Source organism: Pseudorasbora parva, chromosome 17 (genome assembly GCF_024679245.1).
Source record: "Pseudorasbora parva isolate DD20220531a chromosome 17, ASM2467924v1, whole genome shotgun sequence".
Lineage (NCBI taxonomy): Eukaryota > Metazoa > Chordata > Actinopteri > Cypriniformes > Gobionidae > Pseudorasbora > Pseudorasbora parva.
Window position 1 is genome coordinate 8,736,975 of NC_090188.1, and position 27,335 is coordinate 8,764,309.

The 27,335-nt window shown below is 37.8% G+C and overlaps 1 protein-coding gene across 4 annotated transcripts; it reads right to left on the reverse strand.

The window, feature by feature from the left end:
• Positions 1–94: 94 nt before the first annotated feature.
• ide (insulin-degrading enzyme) lies at positions 95–26,546 on the reverse strand. Of its 4 annotated transcripts, none has more exons than XM_067420825.1 (26): positions 26,464–26,546; positions 26,173–26,313; positions 24,129–24,313; positions 22,947–23,154; positions 21,432–21,601; positions 20,486–20,608; positions 19,983–20,095; positions 18,451–18,613; positions 18,183–18,275; positions 18,012–18,103; positions 17,284–17,364; positions 15,088–15,191; positions 13,425–13,527; positions 12,533–12,655; positions 12,337–12,419; positions 11,239–11,383; positions 7,953–8,063; positions 6,927–7,047; positions 6,755–6,846; positions 6,298–6,409; positions 5,440–5,607; positions 4,981–5,253; positions 4,817–4,878; positions 4,172–4,244; positions 4,025–4,092; positions 95–3,351 (listed from the first exon to the last, which is right to left on the reverse strand). In XM_067420825.1, the coding sequence occupies exons 2-26, from the start codon at positions 26,205–26,207 to the stop codon at positions 3,256–3,258; spliced, it is 2,997 nt and encodes a 998-aa protein (XP_067276926.1). In that variant the 5' UTR covers positions 26,208–26,313; positions 26,464–26,546; the 3' UTR covers positions 95–3,255. The 4 variants fall into 4 exon arrangements, with proteins under 4 accessions (XP_067276926.1, XP_067276923.1, XP_067276927.1 ...); XM_067420822.1 differs by lacking the exon at positions 11,239–11,383 and adding an exon at positions 11,750–11,894; XM_067420826.1 differs by lacking the exons at positions 11,239–11,383; positions 26,173–26,313 and adding an exon at positions 11,750–11,894 and having other exon boundaries at positions 26,464–26,534.
• Between the last annotated feature and the right edge of the window lie 789 nt (positions 26,547–27,335).

The following is a 27,335-nucleotide window of genomic DNA, read 5'->3' on the forward strand; positions in this document are numbered from 1 at the left end:
TACCAATGATCTATTCCCTCCTTTTTAACGTTTAACAGGTTAAAAAAATAAAAAAATTGTGCAGATCAAAGAGAGAGAAAAAAGACAACACAAGTGAGTTCATACAATAGTTTAATGATCATAAAACAAATCTCTCCCAGATACACGGCTGTGTTCTGCTGCACTTCAAAACCACCTGATAAACTGAACACAAGACAGTCGGCAACTGAAGAGCCGTTTCTACCTCATGACCGCTGCTCATATTTGAGCAGAATGATACATCAGACTCATTCATGCAGAGTAATGCTCTTCTAGATTTCTTTACTCTAATATTCTGCCTACTGTTCAACCACAGTATTCGCAAACTAAGTGACAGGTTAGAGGAAATGGTGAGAACCACAAGCATCTGTTGTCAGTCACTGACCTACAGACTCAGAGCTGATTCTAGAACAGTTAAACGGATTTGGGGTGCAGTCATTTACTCACCCACATGTTGTTGCAAAACCTATATTTTATTTATTTCATGGAAAATAAAAATCTTTAGCAGAATGTCCAAGAGACAAATTAATGATAGTTCACCCAAATATGAAAATTCTGTCATTTATTCTCCCTCATCTCACAAAAAACCTGTATGACCTTCTTCTGTGGAGCACAGATGATGAGATTGAGATTTTTTTTGTCCATACTTAAGTTAATGGGGTCTAAATGTTTTTTTGCATGCCAGCATTCTTTAAAATCTTTTGTGATCCACAGAAGAAAAACAACCATATAGGTTTGGGATGACAGTTTTCATATTTGACTGAACACCCCGTAAAACTCATTGTGCTATATATTCCAAAATCATTTGAAGCCATGGGACAGACTTCTTATAAAATATTACAGAATATTTATATACAGCTTTATTTTTTAATTACCAAAAATTGCTTTCGTTAACAACAACTGTCAAAGATATGATTATGAATGGCATCAGAAGACTTGAAAATCTGATTAGAATCCGGTGTTTTGCCAAAATCTAACCACTGCCAAATAATTAACGCTCTTGTTTTCCGGAATACCTGCATTGGTTTGTATGGCATTTGTGCTAGTAGGCATGAAAACAGCAGCAGCAACATTGTGGGGTTCGCAAAACAGATGTCATCTTATCAACAACATGACAATGTGTAGCTGCCATAACCTGGACTAATGCGCATTCAGCGACAGAAACGTAAGAGAATGCACGGCTTTATTCCATGCTGTCGTCTGCGCTTCAAAACATACTTTGCAACATCAGCGCCTTTCCTCAACGTCTGACATGAAAAAAAGTGCAAACCATGTGAAATCCGATCACAGGAGTCAGATTTCCAGTAGTGTGATTTGAATAGGATATAATGTCGCTCAAATTGTTGCTCAAAATGGATTTGTAAAATTATTTGCATTGTTTGTTTGTTTTTGGACTGACAGTCTGACCAAGGCTTAATACAGCACAAGTCCTATGGACTACATTTATGGTTATTTTTTTCAACAAAAGAGGAAAATTGTTCCAAACGTTTTTGTGAGTTTCTTTGTGTTGTGTTGAACACAAGCTTTTTTAAAGAAAGTTGATAACCAGACAGTAGCCATTGATTTCCATAGTATTTTTTTTCAGCGTGGCCCGTCAAGTGTTTGATTACCAACATTCTTTAAAATATCTTCTTTTGTGTTAAAAAGAACAAAAACTCAAACAGGTTTGGAAAAACTTCAGGATGAGTAAATTATCACACAATATTCACTTTTGGGTGCACTATGCCTTTAAGAGCTTAATCTGATCCTCATTCACTTCTTTTTCCATGAAATAAAAAGTCATACAGGTTTGGAGTGCCAAGAAAACACAAAATGACTGACTTTGTATTACTGGATGAACCATTCCTTAACTTCAAAAACACACAAACCACCAAAACCAATGCAGTGAGATGCCTGAGTAAATCCATCATAGTGGTACAACTACACTCCTCTATGAGGCCGATATCAGATTTACAGTTTGTTCTGCCGAGCATGAAACAGTATTCATTATTTTGATGTAGTGGTAGGATGGTCGTTGTTTCTAAAAAAAAATGCAGCATTACAGTCGATTTGATACGCCTGAGTTAAGTCCAGAATTTAATCTCAGCAGTAGAAACACAAGAAGTGATTTGTGAGGACCTGACTAGCACACACCTGAGATGAGGACACACACAGGAGGATTACAGACTAACATGAAGTTCCTGCATCAGTGCAGGTGAATTACAGCCTTCAGACACCTCTCAGGAGTCTAGCTCTGCTCTAATCTGTTTCCCGAAACCAAGCTCAAACCGTGTCAAGCAAAACGCCAAGTAGAGTTTAAGACACTAGTCATAGGTCCTGTAAGTCACATTATTGCTTGTGAAGAGTGCATAATCACAAGTCAAGACATCAGAGACAAAACAAACCCAGTTAAAGGGGAGTCAGTTTCAAGCCATTTCAGAGTCAGGTTCTTGTAACGACTTCCTGAAAGAGTAAATGCCATATTTCATGTGGATATCGGCGAGTTAGATGAAACCGAGCATCTTGAAAAAGACAATCAGCATTATTCACCAAACAAGATGAACGTATTTATATTAAATACTTTGAGAACGAAAAATTCAAAATCAATGTTTCATGAGTGTTATGAAACGGAGTTTGCCAAATAAATCAATATGAATCTTTTAAAGACAAAGTAACTTAAAAAACAAAAGAACATGATATTAAAAATTGTTTATTATGATATTTCTTCAAACGCAAATAAAATCAAGTTAAATCACCTTGCATTTACAACACTACCCTTAAAACTCTGCCAACATGCACAGACACTAAAAACAACTCAAAAAGCAAATTGTTTAAATTAAACATTAAAAAATGTGCCAGAAAACCTGATCACTGATTAAAATCATCTTAAGGCCAGTATTTTTTTCTCAGGAGAGACATCTTGATACATTTCATACCAGCCTCTCCAAATGCTCCAATGGTTTTGCTAAACAGTGGTGCAAATGAAATGGACAGCATTTTGAAATGAAACCAAACAATGAGAGTGTCATTGTGGCCAGCGATTCCTATATTATATAGGATCCAAATTTCCTGACAGAAGCAACACGAAACAAACATTGTATGTTTTCTTTGTATCTATGAGCAGAGCACAACTAAAAATGTTGCAAGCACCACCGTTGTGGCCCTGCCTGCGCGCACACACGCACACACACACACACACACGGACATTGGTGTTACTGGCTCCATGATTGGGGGTCTCTGAGAGTCCCATGATGCTGGTCACAGTTTGGCAGCCATGAAGTTGATGTGAGGTTTGGAGAGAGGGAACAGCGGCAAACTCCTTTTGAATTCGGTCATATCCTGAACTAATGATGGCTGAAAACACACAACACAAAGCAAAACAATGAGTGAACAACATTTTTACATTTCCAAAGAAAGTGTTAGTGCTATACTTGGTCACACAAAACATCCTACCACAACTCAAGGGTATTGGAAAAAAACAAAACACTTCTGCTCACAAGGCTGCATTTATTTGATCAAACACAGTAAAAACAGTTATATTGGGAAATATTACAACAAATTAACTGGCTATTTTGATGCAATTTAATATGTAATTTCTTCCTGTGATGACAAAGCTGAATTTTCAGCATCATTACTCTGACTGTCTTCAGTCACACAAACATTTATTATCTATGTTGAAAACAGTTGTGCTGAACAATATTTTAGTTAAAACTGACCCCCCCCCCCCCCCCCCCTCCCTGAATTCTTTGAGGACTATATCTTATTTTAAATAGAGATCTTTTGTAAGATTATAAAAAATGTCTTTACTGCCACTTGATCAAATGAATGCATTATTGCGGAATAAAAATTGTTTATTTAAAAGAAAGAAAAAAAAAACCTTTTTACTAACCCCAAACATTTGACCGGTAGTTTACAACAATCATCTTAGATATTGATTACATTTTTTTATGATTAAGTGGCATTGGTAAAATCATATATTACGTAAACCCATATTAGATCATCAGTATAGTTCATATCTATGCAGTACCTGAGGAAGTGAGGGGGCAGGAGCCAGGTTGACATCATTTTGAGCAGGAAACTCACCAACCAGTGGACCTGCAGAAAACACATGGTAGAAATAAATAAATCTTCCCAGCTACATCAGTCATTCCAAAAAAAAATACTCAATACTCACAGGAGTCCATCTCTCTAGACAGCACATGCACGGACACCTTGTGTCTTCTTGGGGCATCGATGGCCAACAAGTCCTGGAGAGATTAGACATGATGATCAAACCACACAAGATGAGGAATTGGCCTTTTGGAGAGCTCACAATAATCTAACATTTGCATAGTGAGCTCTTTATTGAAAGTCTGTGTTTTACTCACATAGTTTTACAAAATAATTTAAACATTTTGTAGACAACTGCTTTAGATGTGCTTTTTATGCATGTAAAAAAGTAATATAATATTACATTAAGTTAAAAAATGTACGATTCATTTTTGAAAATATCCCTTTAGAATGAGAGCATGTAAATGGCAGCAATGGCATCTCTTGGTCCCTTTTTTGCAATCACTGAATTGTAATTGGTTTAATTATGTTACATTGTGTCCAGATTCTTAAGCTATCAAAAGAAAATGCTTAATGTCTCGGCATTTGCAGTGACTCGATGCAAATTTTCACTTACATGGTCAAAATTCTAAGCTTAAGGCTTTAACAATGTTCATTTTGCTACCTAGCAAGCACTGGAATTTTATTCAGATGCAGCAAACCTAATCATGATTATGATTCAACAAATGGCATTCATTTCAGAGAATTATGTGTTCAGATCATCACTAACCCTGTAAAACTGCATAACGTGTTCCTTAGTCAGTGTCTTCAGGTAAGCCACTTCAATATTATCTAAATCAGGCAGGAAAAATCAAAGAAAAAGATATTAAAACTTGACAGACACACTTCACAACGAGTACGAGTTCATTTCAACAGCTGAATGACGAGACTCACCCCTGTCGAAGTTGTACTGTTGGGAGATGATCTCTCCCCAGTACTTGGCACACTCGGCCGCCAGCTTCTTGGGTTTGTCGAGACGGCGAATGGTCAGTGCCTGGATGTGTTTCTGAAATGCTTCATCTCCCATCTCCTCCACACTCTTCTCCATGGTCTTGAGGAAGGCCTCCACGCGAGACTCCAGGTAGTGAGGCGCTTTTTCAGACTGGATGATGAAACGCAGACCCTGCACCCCATTGGCCCTGCGAGGGCCGCTGAACACAATGTAACCTGAACACAGACAGAAATAAATTATGTTCTTAAAATCAGTGCGATCAATAGGACAACAGGAGCAGGCAGGGTTTCTGTCCCTAAACTCAACAGAAAGAGTTTGGAGTTTTATTAACAGAGGTGCTCATCCTATAACCACATCAATAGATAGTTTCCAAACACAACTGAGGACCGTGTTTGTGTTACCCAGCTGTTCTTTGGTGCGTAGCGTGTTGAAGCAGGGCTCAGAGATGATTTGACAGAAGAGCTCCAGCAGCATGTTCTCATGGGTGTTCTGCATGTCCGTCTGATAGTAAATCTCGATTCCACAGTTATTATGAACCTCGTTCCTCTGCTGGTAAACATACCAACCACCTGATAACCACAGAGAACTGGACTTAAACACAAGAACCATGACAAACACACACGAAACAGACACACAAATATCATAGACCTCAAATTACACACCACATATTCAGATTTAACGCCAAGACTTTTCACTATTATTTACTGGTCTATATGAATTTGTATATTGATATAAATGGTTCAAAAGTTTGGTTTCAGTAGGAAACTTGCATTCTGATTAAAACGGACATGCTATGATTTCTATTTCAAAAGTGCTTTGAATTCAAAGAAAAAAAATAAGGTTTCTACAAAAATATGAAGCAGCACAACTGTTTTCAACATTGATAATCGTAAGAATTTTTTCTTGCGCAGCAAATCAGACTATTAGAATGATTTTCCAAAGGATCATGTGACTGGAGTAACGATGCTGAAAATTCAGCTTTGCATCACATGAAAAAATTACATTAAAAATATAGTAAAACAGTCATTTTAAACATATAATATTATATCACAATATTACAGCTTTACTGTTTTTTTGATCAAATAAATGTAGCCTTGGTGACTAGAAGAGACTTTTCAAAAAAATCTTACAGAGATCAAACTTTCAAACCAGTGTTTTTTTGTATATGTGGAGACAAAGCTCAAAGCTGGAGAAACGCTGAAAGAAAGTGTGTGTCCAGCTGAGATGTTGCATTTCAGTTTATGTGTCTTGGCACTTACCGTCAGGTACCTGCACTTCCCTGTAGCGAATTAGCTGACTCGGTAGCAGGGGTTTAGTGTGAGCATGCTCAATGAGAGTGTCCTCCAGCATTTGCATCATGCCCAGAGCAGACTGGAAATAACAGACAGGCCACACTGCTTATATCACTAACAAAATATGATCATGACACCAACATCTAACATTACACCACGTCTGGTTAATGAGCTACTTCAATGAATCTTCAGTCAGCTCATATGTCTATTTTACATCAATAACAACAAGACGTAACCGCGCAAATTCCAAGGTTTGGTCTGAATCACAGTATATAATATATACACTACCAGTTTGGAGTCAGTGATTTTTTTTAGCAAGGACAAAAATACATGAAAAGCAACAGTACTTTTACAATGCTGTTCTTTAGAACTTTGTATTCATCAAGAAATGATGAGAAATAAGAGAAAATCTTTTTAAACAAACCTGTTTGGTAATGTTGCCATGCAGCAGGGCTTCAATGTGTAACCGTGACAACAGCTGCGGAATGAAAGCCTTCAGACGAGGTAACGTCACATCTGAGAAACACATTCACAGCATGAACACACAAAGCAGAACATTGCGCTCATATTGAGAGAGCAATGAAAGCGCGCCGCACCATCCAGAGAGTCTCTGAGTTCGTCTTTGGTCCAGGCCACCTCAGTCATGAGCAGCCGTAGGTAATACATGGCGTGCTGGTGGGGCTGCTCAGCACGGAAGTTATTCAGAGACCTCATGTACTGAAAGATTTAAAGAGAAGTCTCACATAAGTTTCATTTAGATTATTTTTCTCTTGGTGTTTGGATCTGTATTTATGAGATTACCAGGCCCAGGTGGAATCCAACGATATTTCTGCATTTCTTTTGGGGAATTTCTTAGTAAAAACATGGTGAAAGTGTTATATGAGTAGGGCTGCCCCATAATAGATTACTAAATGTGTTAACGAGAAGAGGCTAAATCAACCAAATATGAATTCATCACAAAAGAAAAGAAAAAAATCCACAAGATTTGGTGACGTCACGCAGTAAGGCATAGCCATTATATGGTAATTAATGTCTGCCAGGAAATTCAAACGCTCATACACCGACCTCAGAAGTGACATATCATTTGAAACATGCAAATAGTAGCATAATGTTGTCTAACATTAATGTTAACCTTGATAAATGTGTGCCATTGTTAGGTGCATATCCAAGTGTTTGTGGGAAGTGTGGAAGCTAAATCACTACTGCACGATATGCTTAACGTGCATTTTTCTCTAAAGGCACCGCCACTATACTGTGAAGATGATTTAGTGTCGTCAACTTCATCTTTGCAGCCGACAGATTCAGAAAACACTAGTAAAAATGTGTTCAGGCAGTCTCCTTTCTGTTCTCATTCCTCATTTATTATAAACTCATTTATAATCATCAATTTTGCCAGTGCACAGCAGCAAGCTTTATAACAAACGTGTGACTAGTCGACTAATGGCTTACAGACTTTAGTCAGGGGCAGCCCTAGTTAATAGGAGGTGAAAGCACAATTAAATTATACTAAATAAATTACAAGTAAACTCCTGCAAAGATTCCTTTGGGCGTACACGAGTTATCTGTTCTTCTTATTCTTATTAGCATTTCAAGGAGTGTGTTTGTGTATGTGTGCGTCTTACCGCCTCCTTAATGATATCAAAGCGCTTCTCATCGATCTCAAACGTGGCCATTTTCTCCATGATCTTCTTCAGCAGGATGTGTTGTTTGTCATTATAACCCTTCACTGACAGCTGACGCACAAAGACACAGCCATGAATATTTATAAGAATGAGTGATAAACAGCTCAAGAACTGATTTCATCATCTTTACAATAGTGAAATTACTTTAAAATAAGAGACACCAAGAGACAGATGCATGAGCTACTGCAGAACAGACTAAAAAAAAACACTTTTTTTTTAACGTTTTGATTTTAAGGGTTACATCTTCAGACAACCACTGCAGTGCATTCAGACGGTGACTAATGTGTGCACAAACAATGAGTAAGCGAATCACGCAGCAAGGAAGGTTAGGAACAGCCCAGCTTTGCCATGTCATCCAAACCTCAGTCACCCCTATTAACCTGTTATTAATATCAACATCAGATGAGCCTATTCAGTGACGGGGAAGCTACAGGTCATGTAGTTGAAACAATCAAGGTACCCATTAAGACAAGACAAGTTTACATGTATGCAAGGGCCAAAAAAAATGGGAAAGATATTTAACAAATAACTCAAACTTTAGTCTGTTTCTTGCACGAACCCTCTTAAACGTATAAAAGAGAATTTAAATATTACACAAGTAATATGGACTTCTTTATATGGTTCTTCTGGAGGTCATTTTATTTTCGCTGCATAACACCTGTACTGTACATGTATTTAAAGTGTTTGTTTATTGTCTATCTTTTTGTTCTTTTGAGCAGAGGGGTGTAGCTGATCACCGAAGTCAATGGCTTAGCGTGTACCTTGGTCATGGTTTGATAAGAGTTTGATACAATAGCGTGAATTGGACCCTAAACTAAAGTGACCATTTTCCCTATTAACTATGGCTTTTGCATCAATAAACCCTTACTTACTGCTTAATAATTAGTAGTTTGTTAACTTTAGGTAGGATTAAAGGGATACTTCACTGCCTTTTCATATTAAACTATGTTATTCCCTTAACTTAAACGAGTTGATACATACCTCTCTCGTCTCAGTGCGTGCACTTAATCTCTCTGACACGCAGTGACGATCTGATAGCATTTAGCTTAGCTCCCTAAGCCCAGTTCATTCACTATGGAACCACACAGAGATCAAGTTAGAAGTACCAAACACCTCCACATTTCCCCTATTTAAATACAGTTACACGAATAGTTGAACGATCAAGTATGGTGACAAAATAAAACGTGGTACTTCTCTAATCGGATTAAAAAGGAGAACTATAATGTATGGCGGATTTGCACTTCTGAGAGTACTTCGGCTCGGTGCAGTAAAAAGTCCCGGCCGAAACATCTTTCCTCACACCTCCCCCTCACTCTCTCATTTCTGTCAATAGAGGGAATGCATCGACGTCACTTTCCCACCGTAACACGCCCCCTCAGCCGGGGCTGAGTGGCAGAAGAGCTGCTGTGACTGGAGTTATGGAGGAAAACATGAGTAGAGCAAACGATCCTTACAACTTACCAAAGATTTAGTGATCCATGGATAATGATATGCAGCCAGGAATAGTGTTTTCCTGACATTTTTAGGAGCCTCCTTTCGACAAGAATGTTTATAAGTGTCATTCATCACATTTTTCAAGTGAATCCCGCATGTAACGTATGTGGATGGGTCAGTGTTTTGAAGCGTGTAGTGGTGGTAATATACTTTATATTCACTAAAAGCTGTCACTCATTCAATAAACACAGTCTCACAAAGTTCCGCAGTGACGTTTGTATACAATGAATCTCTTATTTTCACAATGTCTGCACGTACAGAGGATTGCTGCGCGTGTTTAACTGAACTCAGCGCCTGGACAAACGCTCGAGCGGTGAGTGATTCCAAATTGAACACCTGTGATTGGCCAATTCCGTTGTAGAAGTCCACAAACATGTCTGTGATTGACTCACCGAGGCGAAAACACGTTGGAAATGTAATCATTTGACGAGTGCAAATACAGATACACACTGGATCTTTTGCTAGCTCCTTTTCGCTAATAATATGGAATTATTACGAATTCTTGCAGAGGATTACATATCCTAGACAAGCAGTTATGTGCAGCGTTTCACTCTAAAAGCAGAAGCTGCAGCAGTTGGCAGTGGTTTGAGTGAGAAAATTACACGCTATTATCAAGTCCGTCTCAAGCTCAGAACAGCGATGACTATGCGGTCCGTGGACAAGCCTCCCTCTACCCCCCCTTCTGGCATCGGGCCTGGTTTTGTGAGTTTTCGCTGCATTCGCGCTGTAAACCAATGCTGCCTCTCAGTCTTTCTGCCACTCAGCGGGGCGTAATCAGTCACTCCAGCTGACGATGACGTCACGTGCATTCCCTCTATAGGGAGATGTGAGGGAAGATGTTTCGGCCGGGACTTTTTACTGCGCCGAGCCGAAGTACTCTCAGAAGTGCTAATCCGCCATACATTAGTTCTCCTTTTTAATCCGATTAGAGAAGTACCACGTTTTATTTTGTCACCATACTTGATCGTTCAACTACTCGTGTAACTGTATTTAAATAGGGAAAAGATGGAGGTGTTTGGTACTTCTAACTTGATCTCTGTTTGGTTCCATAGTGAATGAACTGGGCTTAGTGGGCTAAGCTAAATGCTATCAGATCGTCACCGTGCGTCAGAGAGATTAAGTGCACGCACTGAGACGAGAGAGGTATGTATCAACTCGTTTTAGTTAAGGGAATAACAGTTTCATTTGAAAAAGCGGTGAAGTAACCCTTTAAGGGATGTAGAATAAGGTCAAGCAGAATAAGGGATTAATATGCGTTTTATAAGTACTAACAAACAGCCAATATCTTAGTAATATGCATAACAAGCAACTAGTTAATAGTGACAATTTGACCCTAAACTAAAGTGTTAATCGGAAAAGCAACAATGCTAGGTTTCTTTTAATTAGTTTTGAACAAAGAAATGCAAATTACAGTCAGTTCCACCTAGCAGCATTTAGATGACTGTATTTGTCGTATGACTACATGCACCGAACAGTGATGCCATACCAGAACGAATACACGTACAGTTACACCCCTAGCATACACCTTTACAAACACCCAAACCCAACACAAAATACAATAACCCTTAACCGTAACCAAGCAGACTGATCAGGGACCAACATTTTGAAGGTATAACATCCCATCACTCTGCAGAAGAATAGACAAGTGACTGGCACACGCAAAAGCAACAAGCTCCACCCTTCACCCTATACAACACCCCTCTCGCCAAAGGGGTATTATCACCATACTTACAAGGATGGCATTCATTCCCGAGGCTATGCCATAGACCAACCCTGCCAGGCGGGCTGCATATGAATACTCTCTCAAATCATCCTTCAACAACCTGAGAAACAGGTAAGTCATGTTGCAGTGCAGCGGGTCTGCATATAGGTAGCGACTACCAGGATGGAAGAAAGAAAAAAAGGGTTGGGGGGGGGAGATAGAACAAATGGAGTGATATTTGTATGGAAGGGTCATGACAAAACAAAAAGAAACGGATTGAAAGGGACCATAGACAGAGTATGAATATGCAGCCTCAGCGCCGGCGCTAATCTAAAGTCTACTGCTACTAATACATGCGCAGAAAAAACAACACAAAGAATGAGAAGAGTTTTTTTTGTTGTGTAAAGTCCACAAAACAAAGCTACATTTGGGGTTACTATTACACAGATGGAACCCACTAGCAGTCATTTGTTTGTGCCTGAAGTTGGACCGTCTTCCTCACAGGAAGCGCATGTGGCGAGGGGGATATTAGCATACTTACATACATCCCATAGACGGTATTTTGAAGGTCATAGCTCAGGCCGGCTAGCTCAGCTGCATATGCATACTCATTCAGGGAGTCCTTGAGCAGCTCAAGATACAAATATGCCATGTTACAATGCAACGGGTCCACATACGCAAAAGGGCTGTGGAAAGAACGTAAGTGATAAACCCTTTTACTTGTAAAATTCAATAAGCAGGTTTGCAATTGATATTTCAGTATAAATCAGAATTTAACAGTAATAAAAATGAAATGGTATTTCAATAACATTTAAAATTGGTATAAAAAGTCTAAAGCAAAACATTGAACTGCAGGGAGAGGTTTTTTTTAATTTAATGTTTAATTACCCTTAAAACCCAGAGTGAACATTTTCACAAAAATACAGTAGTACTAGGTGAATCTCAAGACACTGGTCAAAAACATCTGAATCATATTACATGTTGAAATTGAATATTTTGAATATAAAAACAATTAAACCTATTTTTGAAAGCTTTCTTCCTTTGACACAAATGACAATTTAGCCCCCTCCCACTAAATGTTGTTATGCAAAAGTAAAAATGTGCAGTTTTTAATTTATGTTAACCTACCTGAAAAACTCAAAGTTTAAACAAGCCTTGGGTAGGAAAAACTTGTCATCCTGTTTAAACCAAACTTTGCTCATTGCAGTGTCCTAAAAACAATAACAAATTAAAATTAGAAACAAAGAACACCCAGGTGATTCGAATGTTTCTATTAAATTTTCTCACGTGTAAACTGTACAATATGCGTTTCAGCAAAATATACCTTTATCAAGGTAGGGGCAGATGGGGAATCCTTCTCTAGAGGGTAAATCTCAAAGTTTGTAGGGATGAATTCATTCTTCATTGGCAGTTTGAACTTTCCATTGAGGTCTGCGTTTTGCCATTTCTGAAAGAAAAAAAAAAAAAGGAGGAATTGGGTGGTCATAGTAGAATAGAGGTTAAGAGAATTAGCACAAGGCCAGTCTCCTTTGATCAAGTATACAATACTTACCCACCAACTCTATACACGATGTGATTGGCCTGACCAGAGTTTGTTTTTTACAGCTCAGAAGTCTATTGAGAGTTGCTAGACGATACTCGCAGCAAATTAGATTTGCTGCTGCTAGGGTGCTTCTAGATTTCTAGGCTAACACTATTGCTATTATTGCACATTTCCCATTATATGAATAATAATAATAATGAATTAATTAATAATTTGTTACATTTATATAGCACTTTTTCTAGGCGCTCAAAGTGCTTTACATTGAAGGGGGGAAATCTCCTCAACCGGACTAATACCATTTGGTTCATTGATCCACTGGGTCAGATTGATTTCACACCTCAAGCAAATCACCCCAGAGTTAATTTGCAATCAGCCAAAGACAACCTCATTCAGGCAGTTTCAGAGCGATTGTTTTGGTGCAGATCCGAGTGCAATTGCCATGTTCACATATGCCTAAACAAACTGACCCAAGGGAGAAAATGCACCAGGCTCCAAAACAAACGCTCAGGTGTGAAACTCCCTTAGTTACCCATCAAGATAATTTACCACTAGTTAAATGTTCTGTATGAAACTGAACATAAGGTGTGTGTAAGTATTCTTTTCTCTTAAAAGTAGAAAGCACACATAGGTAACCTTTAAATCAGAATATTCACAGAAATCAAATGAGTCTCACCTTAATAACCTCATCAGTAATGGCTTCCTGTTTATACTGCGTGCCGTACCAATCTTCAGTCCGGTCTGTCTGTCCTTCAAATGATTTGGAAACAACAGCGACCCTTACAAAAAAAAGGCAGAGGAATTGTAAGATCACTGCACCAGACACGGCATGACACCATCCATTTCTCATAACTCCCTTGGGGAAAATGGGCAGTGCAATTTTGCTTTTATCAGATCTCTGGCTCTGTAAATAGATTGGGAATTATGGTCATTACATCAAATCAAAGGTTTGAGTTTCCCGGAGCTTCTCAATCTGCTGTGCAGGGCTCTAGATCAATGCTCCATTTCTGGACAATTTAGACTGTCCTGATCGATAGAGAACTTTTGGAACAATGACATGCTATTCTGGACTCTACTACATCAATCAATTGCATAAGAGAGCCCAGAAAGGTTTGGTCTAAAAACCTGAACACTTTTACAAATCACACATGGTTAGCAGCAGGATTCCATAGTCTCAGATCATTCACTCACCGCCTGATGCTTGGTGCACACAAAAACGACAAGCGCTTTTCTCAATCCGTCATACTTTAATTTGATTGGTGCTACACCTTTTCCAGCACTCAGGGTGCATAGATTTTATCTGCCCTGCAGGAAATAAAAGTGGCACTTACGAAGGACTGGTTGCTTCAATGTGCTCTTCTGAGGAAAACTAGCTTCTGGATTTGGCAAAGTTTGGCAATGGAGTTTAGCATGAATTCATTTGATGAAATAATTTGATTTCTGTCAGAAGATATTAAAATTACCTTATAACTTTTAAATTTCCGATAAACCTACAGCTAAAATGACAATAACTGTGGTGTGAGTCACTTTAAATATGGTTCAGATGGTCTCTGCCAGAAAAAGCTAGATCAGATTTTACGCCGAGAGCCAAACGTCTGGCTGTGTGAGACTATGTCCTTCTAGTGTTGCAGTAGTTTCAGAAGTCAGCAGTGTAGTCAAATCACAAAAGAAAGGTATGACAAGCATCAAAATCACCAGCTCTGAAGTCAAAGTCTTGATCAGAAGTTTTATAAATACCAAGACAAAATGAAAATACAGGAACCCTACAAGTTCTTCCATCCCAAAAACAACAGGAGAGTAGCAATTGTAGGGTTGAGATCTAGTTCAAACAGAGTCAATGCTCTTTTAAAGCTGAAAAGGAAATTGAAGTTGAAAGCCTACGAAACATTGGTGAGAATCTAGAGTGGGAATCTTATAAACACAGCAAGAAGATTCAGCTTCAAACAACACTTCAAAAACAGATAAAAAAGACTAAGCAATCTGAGCCCAGTTTGGCCCTGGGCAGCAGAGCATTAAAGAACCTGATGTTTGCTTTACACAGCTTCAAATATGAAGCTCCTTTAGAGGGTATTTGAAGAGAGTGGCCAATGGATGGGCATCTGTGCTAAACTAAGCTCATCCTGAGGGGGCAATAAACATATTCTAGGTCCATCTTCAGGTGCAACACCCATGACATTGTTTCAGTGTAATATTTGGGATTAGTGATTGAACAAACCCCAAACCAAGCAAAAGTTATATATCCTTAACAGCCACCTATATAAAATATAATGCTTTATTTTACAAGTTATGCACATAAGTGTGTATACATGTTAGAAAACAGACATTTTGTGTGCGCTCACCTGACATTCTCTGGTCTCAGTTTATCAAGCACCATCTCAATGAGGTCTGGCCTGAACTCCTCCAGTAAGTATTCAGCAGCTAAGATTTCCTCCAGCGGATAGTACTGACAGGAGAGAGGTGATAACCAATTACTACATTTAAAAAAAAAAAAAGGTTTACTTTGTTTTTTTTTTGTACTGCATCCTACAATACAATGCACATAACCTTAACTTTCAAATGTGAGGAATTATCAAGAAGCACAATATACCGGTACTAGAAAAGTATTTCAATACCCTGCTATTACAAACGATATGGTACGATATGGACTTTTATTAGTACTGGTACTTTAAGGAGGACAGTGCTAACATGAGCAGTATTTCTTGTGTGCAGAGCTCTGCTTCCACCGTTCACTAAACATTGGAAGTAGAAGAGTTAAATATATACTCATGCATGATAAAGTGCATGATAAAGAACAGAAATATGCACGCATGAGAAGAAAAAGCGCGGTGCGAGACATCCTCGCACTGCCGGACTCTTCACACACGCCTTTCAGACAACATGGGATCGCCATCCAGTTTTTTTGCGGATTATTATTTGGGTTTGAATGGTCAAACCAATGTAAAAATGCACGGTCTGGCAAGTATTCAGGTAAACAGAGTCGGATGTGTCTTTAGTGAACGTATACAGCTGAGGTAATTAGATCACTGCAGGTCTTAAAGGGTTAGTTCACCCAAATATGAAATTGATGTCATTAATGACTCTAATGTCGTTCCACACCCGCAAGACCTCCGTTCATCTTCAGACACAGTTTAAGATATTTTATATTTTAGTCCCAGAGTCTATGCACACTTTACTGTCCATGTGCGATCAATGATTCGGATCGCCAATGTCACGTGATTTCAGCAGTTTGACACACAATCCAAACTGTTGAAATCACGTGACATTGGAAATCCAAATAATTGATCGAGTCACTGAATTTGAACGTTTGAATCTTTTTTGAGGAACACAGAAGAGAAGACAATGCTGAATGAAGTCATAGTTTTTGATATTTGTGGACCAAAATGTATTTTTGATGCTTTAAGAGATTCTAACTAACTGATGTCACATATGGACTACTTTTGATTTGTTTTTATTCCCTTTCTGGACATGGACAGTAAAGTGTGCATAGACTGCATATGCTCTGGGACTAAAATATAAAATATCTTAAACTGTGTTCTGAAGATGAACGGAGGTCTTGCAGGTGTGGAACGACATTAGGGTGAGTCATTAATGACATCAATTTCATTTTTGGGTGAACAACCCTTTAATACAGACCTAATATTCTGTGCGATTAACACAGAATCTCAAACGCCAATGAAAAATAGAAAACCACCACATGCTTGGTTAAATAACAAATATATTTATTAAGAATCAGTTTTGTGTTAAATTATAGCGTGAAGACTAAGTAGTTTTATATTTGATTATTTAATTTCTTTCTTGACTTGCTACTGTTAAATAGACCTGATGTAGCTGAAAAATAAAGCACTGTTTTTGTCATCTTGTTTGTAATTTGCATTGTTTGCTTATTTTTAAAAACAAAGATACAATTAAAAATATTATAATTATACAATAAATATATTAAGAAATATACAAAAAAATATATTAAATTACTCGTATTATGAAATAAGATTTTGGTCATCCCAACCTGAGATGTGAAAGGTTAGTGAATGATAACATGATTGATAATGTAATCTCTGTAAGGATGTTCACACTGTTAGGTAGTTATTATAGCAATAAGAGGAGGGAACGGTCAAAAACCAGGGCAGGAACATGCTGGCCAAGTGAATTTATAGTTTAAAAAAAAATAAAAAATGAATAATAAGTTCTGTTGTCATATTCATATTATCGATTTGCTTGTTTTTTTACCGTGGTATCGATAGAGGCATTTTAGCCTGGTATCATACCAAAGTCATAATTTTGGTATCAAACTTTTTTTTCTCAAGGCAAGTGTTCCAACTGTTTAATTAGTCTGTTGATGTGTACTGTTCCAAAGAACTATTCCAAAACAGACGGAATACGGTAAAGTATTCAATACACTAGCATTCCATAGCAAAAAAAAGAAGAAATACTTGAAACACTGGCTGTGCTTTCTTGACAATATACTGAGCAGCACCCTGATGACACAAGCACCTGTAACCATGGTGACAACCTTCTAAAGTATTTTACGAGACACCTACATGCAATAGTCCAGCCACTTTAGACGTGTATCCACGAGGACGTTCCTTATCCTTGAATCTGAAAGCTACGGTGTTCAAATCCTGCAAAAAAACAAAATGTAGAGACAAATCAGTGACATCCAAACCACCAAGTTTCATGGTTCCATTGCCATCAGCAAAAGCAGTGTAAATTCACCTTGAGTTTGTCATAACGGTTTGGGAAATAATGTCTAATCAATTGAACAAAGACTTAATAATTTTAACAATAATAACTGTTTCCCCAGAACAGAAATTATGCATTGTAAAAAAATTTATGAAGTAAAAAAAAAAGTGTTAATTAAATTAATGCATAACACAATTTTATCATTTAAAAATATTTGAAAAACAGTGCTGCACAATAAAGGTTTACAGTTTTAAAACATTAAAAGATGAATAATTGTGAGATAGATACACATACATAAATACATACAAATAAATAAAATAATGTTTTAATAAGCTGTATTCTCATTACTGAGAGGTACATTCCATTGTACAACAGTAATTTATTTGTCATGATTTCTTCAAAACATTTTTAAATTGTTTTATCAAATGAAATTATCAAATGTACAGACATACTTTTGATTCATTCATTCAAATTTTGTGAGATTCCACATTACATGCTAAATTTGATTTTCATGACTGAATTCCATGATTCCGTAATCAACTGTCACATCATGGATACAGCCCTACTTTAACAAGAATGTTCATACCTTGCACTCCTGAAAGACCCACTCTTGAGGGCCCTCCGTCCGCAGCTTCTGAATGTACTGGAACATGTGGAAGATGATATCCTCCACATGCACTAGAGACAGAAAATACATCGTAAACAATTAAAAACATACTGACCAGCACAAATACACAAAACCATTCCAGGTCCTTACACAGCCCCTCTTCTGTTAAGTCCACATTAATAATGAAGAACATGAATCCTCTGGCTCCTTCCTTCTGGCCTCCGACTAGCGTGTTCACCCATCCTGAGGAGATACAAAAGTGCATCCATAAATCCTCACAGCTAAAACATATGGATTCAAGCCAGTGTTTTACAAGTCAAATGCAATGTCTTATTAAATCATTTAAGATGTTTTTTGTCATTGTGTTTCATCCTTTGGGCACTTAAAGCAAAATCTATTTTTCTTGACAAACTCTCACCTTTAGCTTTGAGCTCAGACAGGAGACTCCCTGGACCCTCGTGTCCGATCAGATGGCCCAGATAATGACCGGGATTTGATTTGTAGTACTTCTGCAGGTCTGGGATGGGGAAGGTCACGTACAAGTTTCTAATGTCCTTGATAGGCACGACTTTATAAAATTGCTGTGGGGGAAGAGAGAAGAAATGGAGATGAGTCAGATGCTAAGAAAACAGAATAGCATGTTTTCTTCATGAGTTAGAATGCTTTCTGAAAGGACCATGTGATACTGAAGACTGGGTAATGATGCTAAAAATTCAGCTTTGCATCACAGGAATAATTTAAAACATTAAAACTAGTGCTGTCAAAAATAGCACATTAACAGACACGACATTTCTCCAGTTTAAAAGGTTACAAATATTTAACAATTAACACAACATCTGTTTTTTCTATCATCCTTGGGCTAATGTTACAATATATGACACGCTCTTATTCATGAAAATGCTTTTAAACCATTCAAGTGTGACAAGACGAGAATGCACTGTCTGTGAATGTCTTGGGTGTATCTCAATCAGCTCCCTAGCTTCAAAGGTCATGAATCAGAATAGTGTATATGAATGTGGCTGAATCCCTAATTTACGACCTAACTACTGAACTAGAGTTGATTGAGACGCAGCATAGACTTGTAAATGGAATTGAGCTCTCTTTCACAATTGAACAATAACACACAAAATTATGCCAAAATGCCCATTTTGTTGAGTATTCTCATAAGAGCAGTCTTAAATAAGTTAAATAATATCTTAAAGTGTTGTAAGAAAATTAGATGTGCTTGACAACGTGTCAGATTGTGTCATGTTCGGCAGTGCCAGGTCTTACAGTGATAGCAGCCACTAAATCTGTCAGTCATTGACGTTAAATAAAGAATAAAGGTAACAGAAAAATGCAGCTTTAATAAAGAGTTAATCGATATTTAATATATTATTCCTGAAATTTCTGTATATTTATTTTATATAAAGACCACAGGTAAATATGACATTATAATGGTTTGTAAAGATTGTTTTATGTTAACTTAAGTTTTTTAAACACCTAATACAACATTAACATTGATAATACTTTCAATTATATTGTAATGTTGAATGTCTACAATTAATGTTTAAAAATAATAATTTCATAGACATTATTAGCATACCAGTATTAGTGATACTGGCCTTCATTCATAAGAGATACCATAACACGTTTTTTAAATATAAGACTTTCTACATTAATTTCGAGAGTAAAGGTAAAAATTTTACAAACTGATGCTTTTATTCAGTTGACAGCACTAATTAAAAAAGAAAAAAATATTTTTTATTGTAATATTTCACAGAATTACTGATTTACTGCATTTCCAATAAAATAAATGCAAGCTTAAGAAACATCATTTAAAAAACATTAAATATTATACAGTACTGCTGTGGGGGTATAGTGTGGGGTTGATAATATTACAGTATAGCATTAGATGGTTCCCTCAAGGATTTGGACAATTAGAATGCACAATTAGGCCTTAGATCTCACCCTCAGGTGTTCCTCCTGGAAGGGGTGAGTTGGGAATTCTGGGATAGGGACATTCTTGTTCTCTACCTCACCGAAAAGCTTCACCACCATAGACGTCAAATCATCCAGCGTCTCTGTCAAAATGTGCCAGACACAATGTTAAACTCAGAATGAAAGCACTTCATGTCCACAGCATCCAGAATAAGTACTGATCTGTGCAAAAACAAACTATGAATCATTCAACAGAATGACAAAGAACAAGGCAGATCTCATGAAAGATTCAGAGTCAGACTGAGAATGAACTGAGAAATCTGCTGTGCAACGCATGGGGCTCACTGATCATTGCCTTTACTGTCAGATAAATTTACGTACGAAATTGAAGATTCAGATATTTTATTTTATTTTGTATTATTAAATAGAGAGTATGTGAATATGTATGTGAGGAAAAATTCTCTTAATCCACTAGGGAGTTTTTTATTTAATTTTTTATTTATTTAAGGCATTTAATTTGGCTGGTGACTGACCTCTGCCCAGCACACACAATCCCATCAGATTGGAGGAGTAGAAGGTGGAGTGAAACTTGAGCAGCTCCTCACGGATATCAACACCTTGTTGAGATGGCCTTGTCTCAAGGGTTAACTTGTTGCCTAAACAAAAAAAGAGACGATCACAAAAACCCCCCCACTAATTAAGGGAAAACATACATGGACGAGAATGTCAAATGGCTACTGACTATTTTAATGACAGTTTGTCCCAAGGGATGAAGGCAACTTTAAATTCACACAAATTTAACCTACAGCTGCAGACCTGCCAGAATCAAATAGTGATGAAGAAAATGATCCCGTGTTAGCTTTGGAGTGTGGCCATATGAATTCAAGCCACAATTTGAGGATGACCATTCTGACAGCTCATGGACATCGTTAAGACAATTTTGTATTTCTGAGCTACTGCCGTACCATTAGATCAGTGGTATGTGGCATTTAATTCAGGAGCGGACACTCTTATACTGGACAAAAAAATTGCATTACATCAATAATTGCATTTTGATTTCAATAGGTTTGATATTATGGTGCCTTTTAACAATACAAAAATGCTGATTTAATTACCACTAAACATTTGTTTTCAAGCATTCATTTTAAATGAATGTACACTTGTCTTTCTCTGAATGGTGCTGGATAACAAAGGACAGAACAAAATGCTTTTTTTAAGCTCAAGCAAGCCTTATATAAACTCAAGGCCGCCACCATCTGGCTATTCCGGGCACTGATAAATCTTTCCAGACTACATTATGCTAAATCAATCTAGACATTATCCTCTAGCTTTCTACTGTCCTTCACTGAGGATGGAGTATAGACAGCTTTTACAGTACCCTATGGGGAGGGGGCATGATTCAAACGAACTTAGGTCTGAAAGGAGAATATATCTACAGGAAACAGATGCCAGGAAATCAGATGTGCAGTATTTTCATACCAGTGCCAAACTTGCTAAAAGGGTGTTTGGGGTTCCCAGTGGCTTTCTCCAACTGAAACAGCCTCCATGCGTCATTCATGAGGTTTTTCTCATGCTCTGAATCCACTGCGTTCACCTCTCGGTCCTTACAGCTCTCATCAAACAGAGGACAGAGGAAGAACTGGGCAAACCTGGGATGAGAAAGTCAAATGCAATTAAATGCACTACTTGAAAAGGTTTGTGTATACAGTCAAAGTCAGCGTACAGCTGCAGAACTCTCCATGTTGCTGTTAAAAATCATTTGAATGAATAAAATCTGATCTTAAAAGCATGCAAATTGACACGAACGGCAACTGCCATGCAAATAAACATAGTGACTCTTGAGACAAGGGCACAGTCCCAAATGGCACACTTTGTGCACTTGCAGTCTTGTGGACTAACAATTCCGTAGGGTGTCCCCATTTGTCATTTTAGGTTTTAGAAGGGTGCTTGCGAGCGCCTTTCCATCCGATATGCACCCTCAATGCACACTTTCTTGGTGTTAGAAACGCTTAGGCTTAGCATTTCTTTTGGGACAGCGACTAGCAATGCTGCAAGTTACATGATAATCTGCATTTTTGTCATATGCACAGAAGAAAAATGGCCTTTATTAAGCTCCTGGAGCAGCATGGAGTATGTTTATGATGGAAAAAACTTTGAGCATCAAATTCGTGGGCTCCATTCACTGCCATTATAAAGCTTGGAAACATCAGTATATTTATTACATTAACTTTGACTCATTTGTTCGTTAGAAAGCAGAAACTATATACCTAGGATGATTGAGGGTGAGTACATCATGTGATAATTTTCATTTGAAAGTGAACTAATTTTAAAATGGACAAATGGCAAGTTTAAGGGCACCTACAAACTAAAGTTTAAGATGCATCAAAGCACTGTTAATCCCCTGACTTCAGGTATTGTGCACTGCAAAAAAACAAAAAAAAAACATGCAGACAATTGGTAAAATGACGTTCCATCATGCAAACAGCTATTGCTTCATCTGTTTACCAATGAGAACTTGAGAGGTGGGTCCAGGTGTGCTTTCAGTGCATGCCTGATTGAATTCAAATGGATTTGGCTCTTTTCACACCCTCGAAATGCATCATCCACATTCCTACATGTCAAACACTCCACCAGTCCTTTCTAAAGTATCTGGTCTGATTGCATTTGAAATGTGTGTGAAATTTTCTTTTAATACAATTCTGAGTCGTGACCCAGTTTTTGGAGTTTAATCATGAATCATTTAAATGTTTCAATGAGCAGGTGGTGCTCTGGGTCACAGCAGCAGATGGGCTCCGGGGGAAACACTCCTCTCTATATACCAGCAACCTGATTCCTCCTGGACATGTAACTCCACACCAAGTGACACCTGAAGGTCTGAACCCTGTTCACTCATTCACAAGTTTGCACATATTACTCTACAGCATCTAAAACAGACCAGCATTACAGATGACTCTTTAATAATTCACCAATTTCTCTCTTTTTTGATTCATTTACCTGTCCAATGCCCCTTGCAGATGCTCATGGGATACATCAAAGTAGTAATTTGTGTGCTCTCCACTGGTGAAGGCGTTGGAGCTGCCGGCATGCTCGCTCAAAAACTGGCTGTACTCGTTCTCTTTGGGGTACTTCTCGGTGCCCAGAAACAGCATGTGCTCACAGAAGTGGGCCAGCCCTGATATGTTCCCGGGATCTGACAGAGAACCTGCAGGGCAGTTAGAAGAGAAAAGCAGGATATTAGGAAGTGCAAGTAAACACTGACAATCGCGCTCGAGAAACTTGTAAATCGAGTTGCCTTTTTCCACTGGGTGACAACAGGTTCAGGCATATTCAAGAACCTCATACATAAATTCATATATTTGCACAAAGGTCAACATGAAGGTAAGCTACAGTATTAAAGGCATTAGACAGAGACTATATCATGATATACTGTCAGACAAGTTTTAAAGTTTTTAGTGATTGTTCAGACAGGCAAGCATGAATCTGATTCAAATCCATTTAGTTGTTTCAGATAATACTACCTCAATGCATTGAATTGTGATGTTGGACTTATTAACAAAAGGCTCTTTTACAGTGTAATGAGTGAGTATTGAAGATAAACATTAACACATCGTTTTATCTGACCTCCATCTTTAGCTACACATTTCAACATCCCTTCATGCAAAGGACAGATCTTTACATACTCTTGTCTTGCCTTATAAAGTGATTTGATTGTTAAGAGCTGCACAAAGCTGTGTTGACACACTGGGCAGCGCTCTAGCTCTAATGTTTGAAGTTATTTCTTTCCCCCTAAATATAGGGCTGAAAAGAATAAACACAAAGGTTTCAATGACTTTTACAGAGGCCTGTTCAGAAAGAAATTTATTCAAAACTCTCTTGGGCTTTTTGAGTGTCTCTCCACAACCAATACATACATAAAACCAGGACAAGGGCAGTTGCCAAGGTCTGGATTATTAAAAAATGCTTTTTGTAATAAAAACAGAGAAAAAATAGAGCCAACTCAATCAATTCTGTTAAAACAAGTTATTGATGGCCAATAATGAAGATGAGGCCAAGATGACCATGAGGTTAATAAAGGTATGCGTTAAAATAGAAGGGAGCAGAAAGCAAGTGCCGTGATACTGTGTGTCAAGCAGATGTGTGCAAAATGGAGCAACACAGAAAGCACTTCCCATTTACCTATGTGGACATCCAATGCGGCGGATGATTTGTCAGTGGTGGGGTCACTGATGAGAATGGCTTTCAGCCCATTTGTAAACTCAAGTCCTCGATACTCCCGTTTGTCTTCTGGAGAGCGAATGATATCACTCACCACCCTCTTCACAGCCGGATCACTCATTCTTATGGACTGAGTCGAGACACGCCTGGATACGCAAAAGACATTTATTAATAGTTAAAAAGTCAGACATTATCAAAAAGTCCAAGGCAAAACACACTCGAAGTGACAAGTTTCAACTCCACAATAATACAGCCCAGAACGCTACCCCCTAGGGAAAAAAAACGGGATCAGATTACCCTTACGCATTACCCTTTCATTAAAATGACATTTAATCCATTCATTTAGCTAAAATGAAAATGCAGCTAGTGCTTTTCAACTAGTTTATTATGTTTAGTTTACTGAAATTGCCTTATCTTAACAGTTAGTACCTGTACCAGGTAGAACCAGTTAGGCCTGGTTTTACAGATTTTAAATTAGATATTAAGCTAGGATTAGGCCTTAGCTCAATTAGAACATTTAAGTAGTTTTTTTATTTTATTTTACTACATTTTAGTCTGGGACTAGTTTAAACCTAGTCTGTGAAACCAGACATTAGTTTACTAAGAGAAACTGCATTAACAGTACAGTAATTACTTTAAAGGGTTACTTCAGCGATTAGCATATGGCTTTGTATCAGTAGAAACCCTGGAGTATATTCGAATGATTGTGCTCCCCCTGAAACAAAAGATTTATACATTTTATTTCTGAAAAAAATTCCTCCGATGACGCAAATTGACGATATTTCCATCATCAGAGGAATTTTTGGCCAGACGCTAAAGACTACAGCCAGCAGAGGGAGCCATTTCCACGTTTTCAAATTGCACATGGGGGATGGGAGATCGCACTCACAGCACTCAGCTGCAGGCATTCATGTAAACGGTGCGGCTTAAGCTTCCAAAGGCATGAACTGAAAACGCGCTGTGAATCTGTCCCGCGAGTGCCGTCACGTTTACCTCAGCTCTCATCACGAGAGCTCATTCAGCTCATCAGGAATGTATGTAATTTGACTCCTGCCGCGTTTGTGCTGTGTGACACCTCCTGAGCGGCTAAATCATATTATATTGAACAGACACGTTCAGTTTTTAATTGTAGTGCCTATCCTCTAACTGAACTGATTTAATGAAAATGAACATGGTCGCAGTGGGAAAGTTAACCTAGTCACAGTGATTCAGTAGCAGCGGCTTTGGGAGTGGCCTCATAGGGCAGCGAAGCATTCTGGGAATTGTTGTCTTTCATCCCCATGAGACAAAAATACATTTTCTGTCTTTTCTCAGTCTAGAAAGAACCAAATTAAAAAATGATCCAGTTTAAATACAGATTCACCTTCCCAGTGATGAAGTACCCCATTTAAGGCACAGACAGAGTTCAGATTAAGCCAGGATTAGTCCAAACATGCATTTTAGTCTGTAACTAGTTTAAGCCTTGTCTGTGAAACTGGGTCTTTGTCAATTTAGTCCATTAGTTTAGTTGAAAGTTCAGGCCAATAGACTAGTGGATCAAGTTTAAGAGCAAGTTTAGTCTTACAGTTTAAGTGACACTTTAGTGCTTTAGCTGATGCGCACATTTAATCCGTTCAGTTTAAGTGTAAATCGAGGGATTTCAGTTGTGCTTAATTTTTGTACAATATTGTTGTTTAACGTTAGTGATTCAGTGAAAGTTAGGATTAACCTAAATTTAAAAGTTAGGTTTTAGTGTGTGTTTAGTCTAGTTTAAACAGTCTATTCGACATCCAGCGTATTCGATTTTTTTTTTTACATTGACTAATTGCCGAGTCACATAAAACAACAACGACACATTCTTACACCTCAAACATCTTCGAAATGAAAAGAATAAATAACTGTGTGTGAGATACTGTATCACAAGCAAAGGCTATCGCGCGCGATAGCAACACGCGAGCCTGCGCCAGAGAACCGGGCCGCGCGCTGAACGATCTAAAAAAAAACAAAGCAGAAAATCGCCACTTACCTAATACTTCGAATGAAAACCGTGGATAATATCATAAAATCGGAAGATAACTCGCTGTAAGGGCCCACCGGCTAACACATTTCTGCATACTTGTGTGCTGGATATCAAAACTCCGCTTAAGACGTCAGGACGCCATGATTTCTGCAGACGTAACCAATCAATCTCAGAGCACGAAAAGCAGCTTTTACGAACCTTACATTAATTTACATTTAATACAAGATAATACAACATACGTGAAATATATACGCACATAGAACACGCATTCATATACAATATATGTGTTTAAAATACCCCTTTGTTTTCCTGAAGTAGTTGGAATTGCTTAGTCACGCCTTGCCTACGACTGACGTTACGAAACAAACCACACCCACATCCCGGTTTAGAGGAGAGCACGTTGAGTATTTAAAGAGACACATGATTTCAGCGCCCAGCTGTCGCTTTCTCCCCCTACAGTTCTGAATGATAATATAATGGTAATTGAAATAACTCAAAGTCCTTTCCAGTCCTTTTCATATATAAGTATTTGTTTTAGTTTAAAATTTACATTGACCACATGCAATTAGACTACATACACGAATTAGAATTAGTATTAGTACTAGAATTAATATGTCTATATGTATTTTAAACTGCTGTCACCTCTTGTCATTTGAGTGTGACCCTGTCATAATTATGTTGTTGTTGTTGTTGCAAAAACTGTTATTTATCTCCACCTCAATCACATCTTTAATTAAAGGGATAGTTCACCCAAAAATGTGCTTACCCCTCAAGTTGTTCCAAACCTTTTTGAGTTTCTTTCTTCTGCTGAACACCGACAAAAAAGGATATTTTGAGGAATGCCGGTAACCAAACATTTGGTTTGTCACCATATGGAAATACTATGGAAGTTGACTCATTGACTTACATAGTATTTCATGATTTTTTTTTTTTTTTTGATTTTTTTTTTGATGAACTATCCGTTTAAATTATCGTTTCCAAATTTCCATATTGATGAGAATGTTTTTGTTGTAACAGGAAAAGGTGTGGATTTGTCGAACGTTTAGCCTAGTGAAAGGCTCCGTTAGGTTTTTTTATTTTATATAATTGAAGGAGCATTACAATTATACAATAACTTTTGTGGCGGTGTGTGTGTTGATTTAACATTACCATTATATAATTAAAGTTTA

Excerpts from the sequence above, each read along its gene's own strand:
- ide (XM_067420825.1), bottom strand. The coding sequence starts at position 26,207 with ATGATATTATCCACGGTTTTCATTCGAAGTATTAG. Across the intron at positions 20,609-21,431 it reads TTTTAGCAAGTTTGGCACTG|GCAACAAGTTAACCCTTGAG; the intron begins GTATGAAAATAC and ends TTTTTTGTTTAG. Across the intron at positions 18,104-18,182 it reads CTTAACAGAAGAGGGGCTGT|TGCATGTGGAGGATATCATC; the intron begins GTAAGGACCTGG and ends TTCTGTCTCTAG.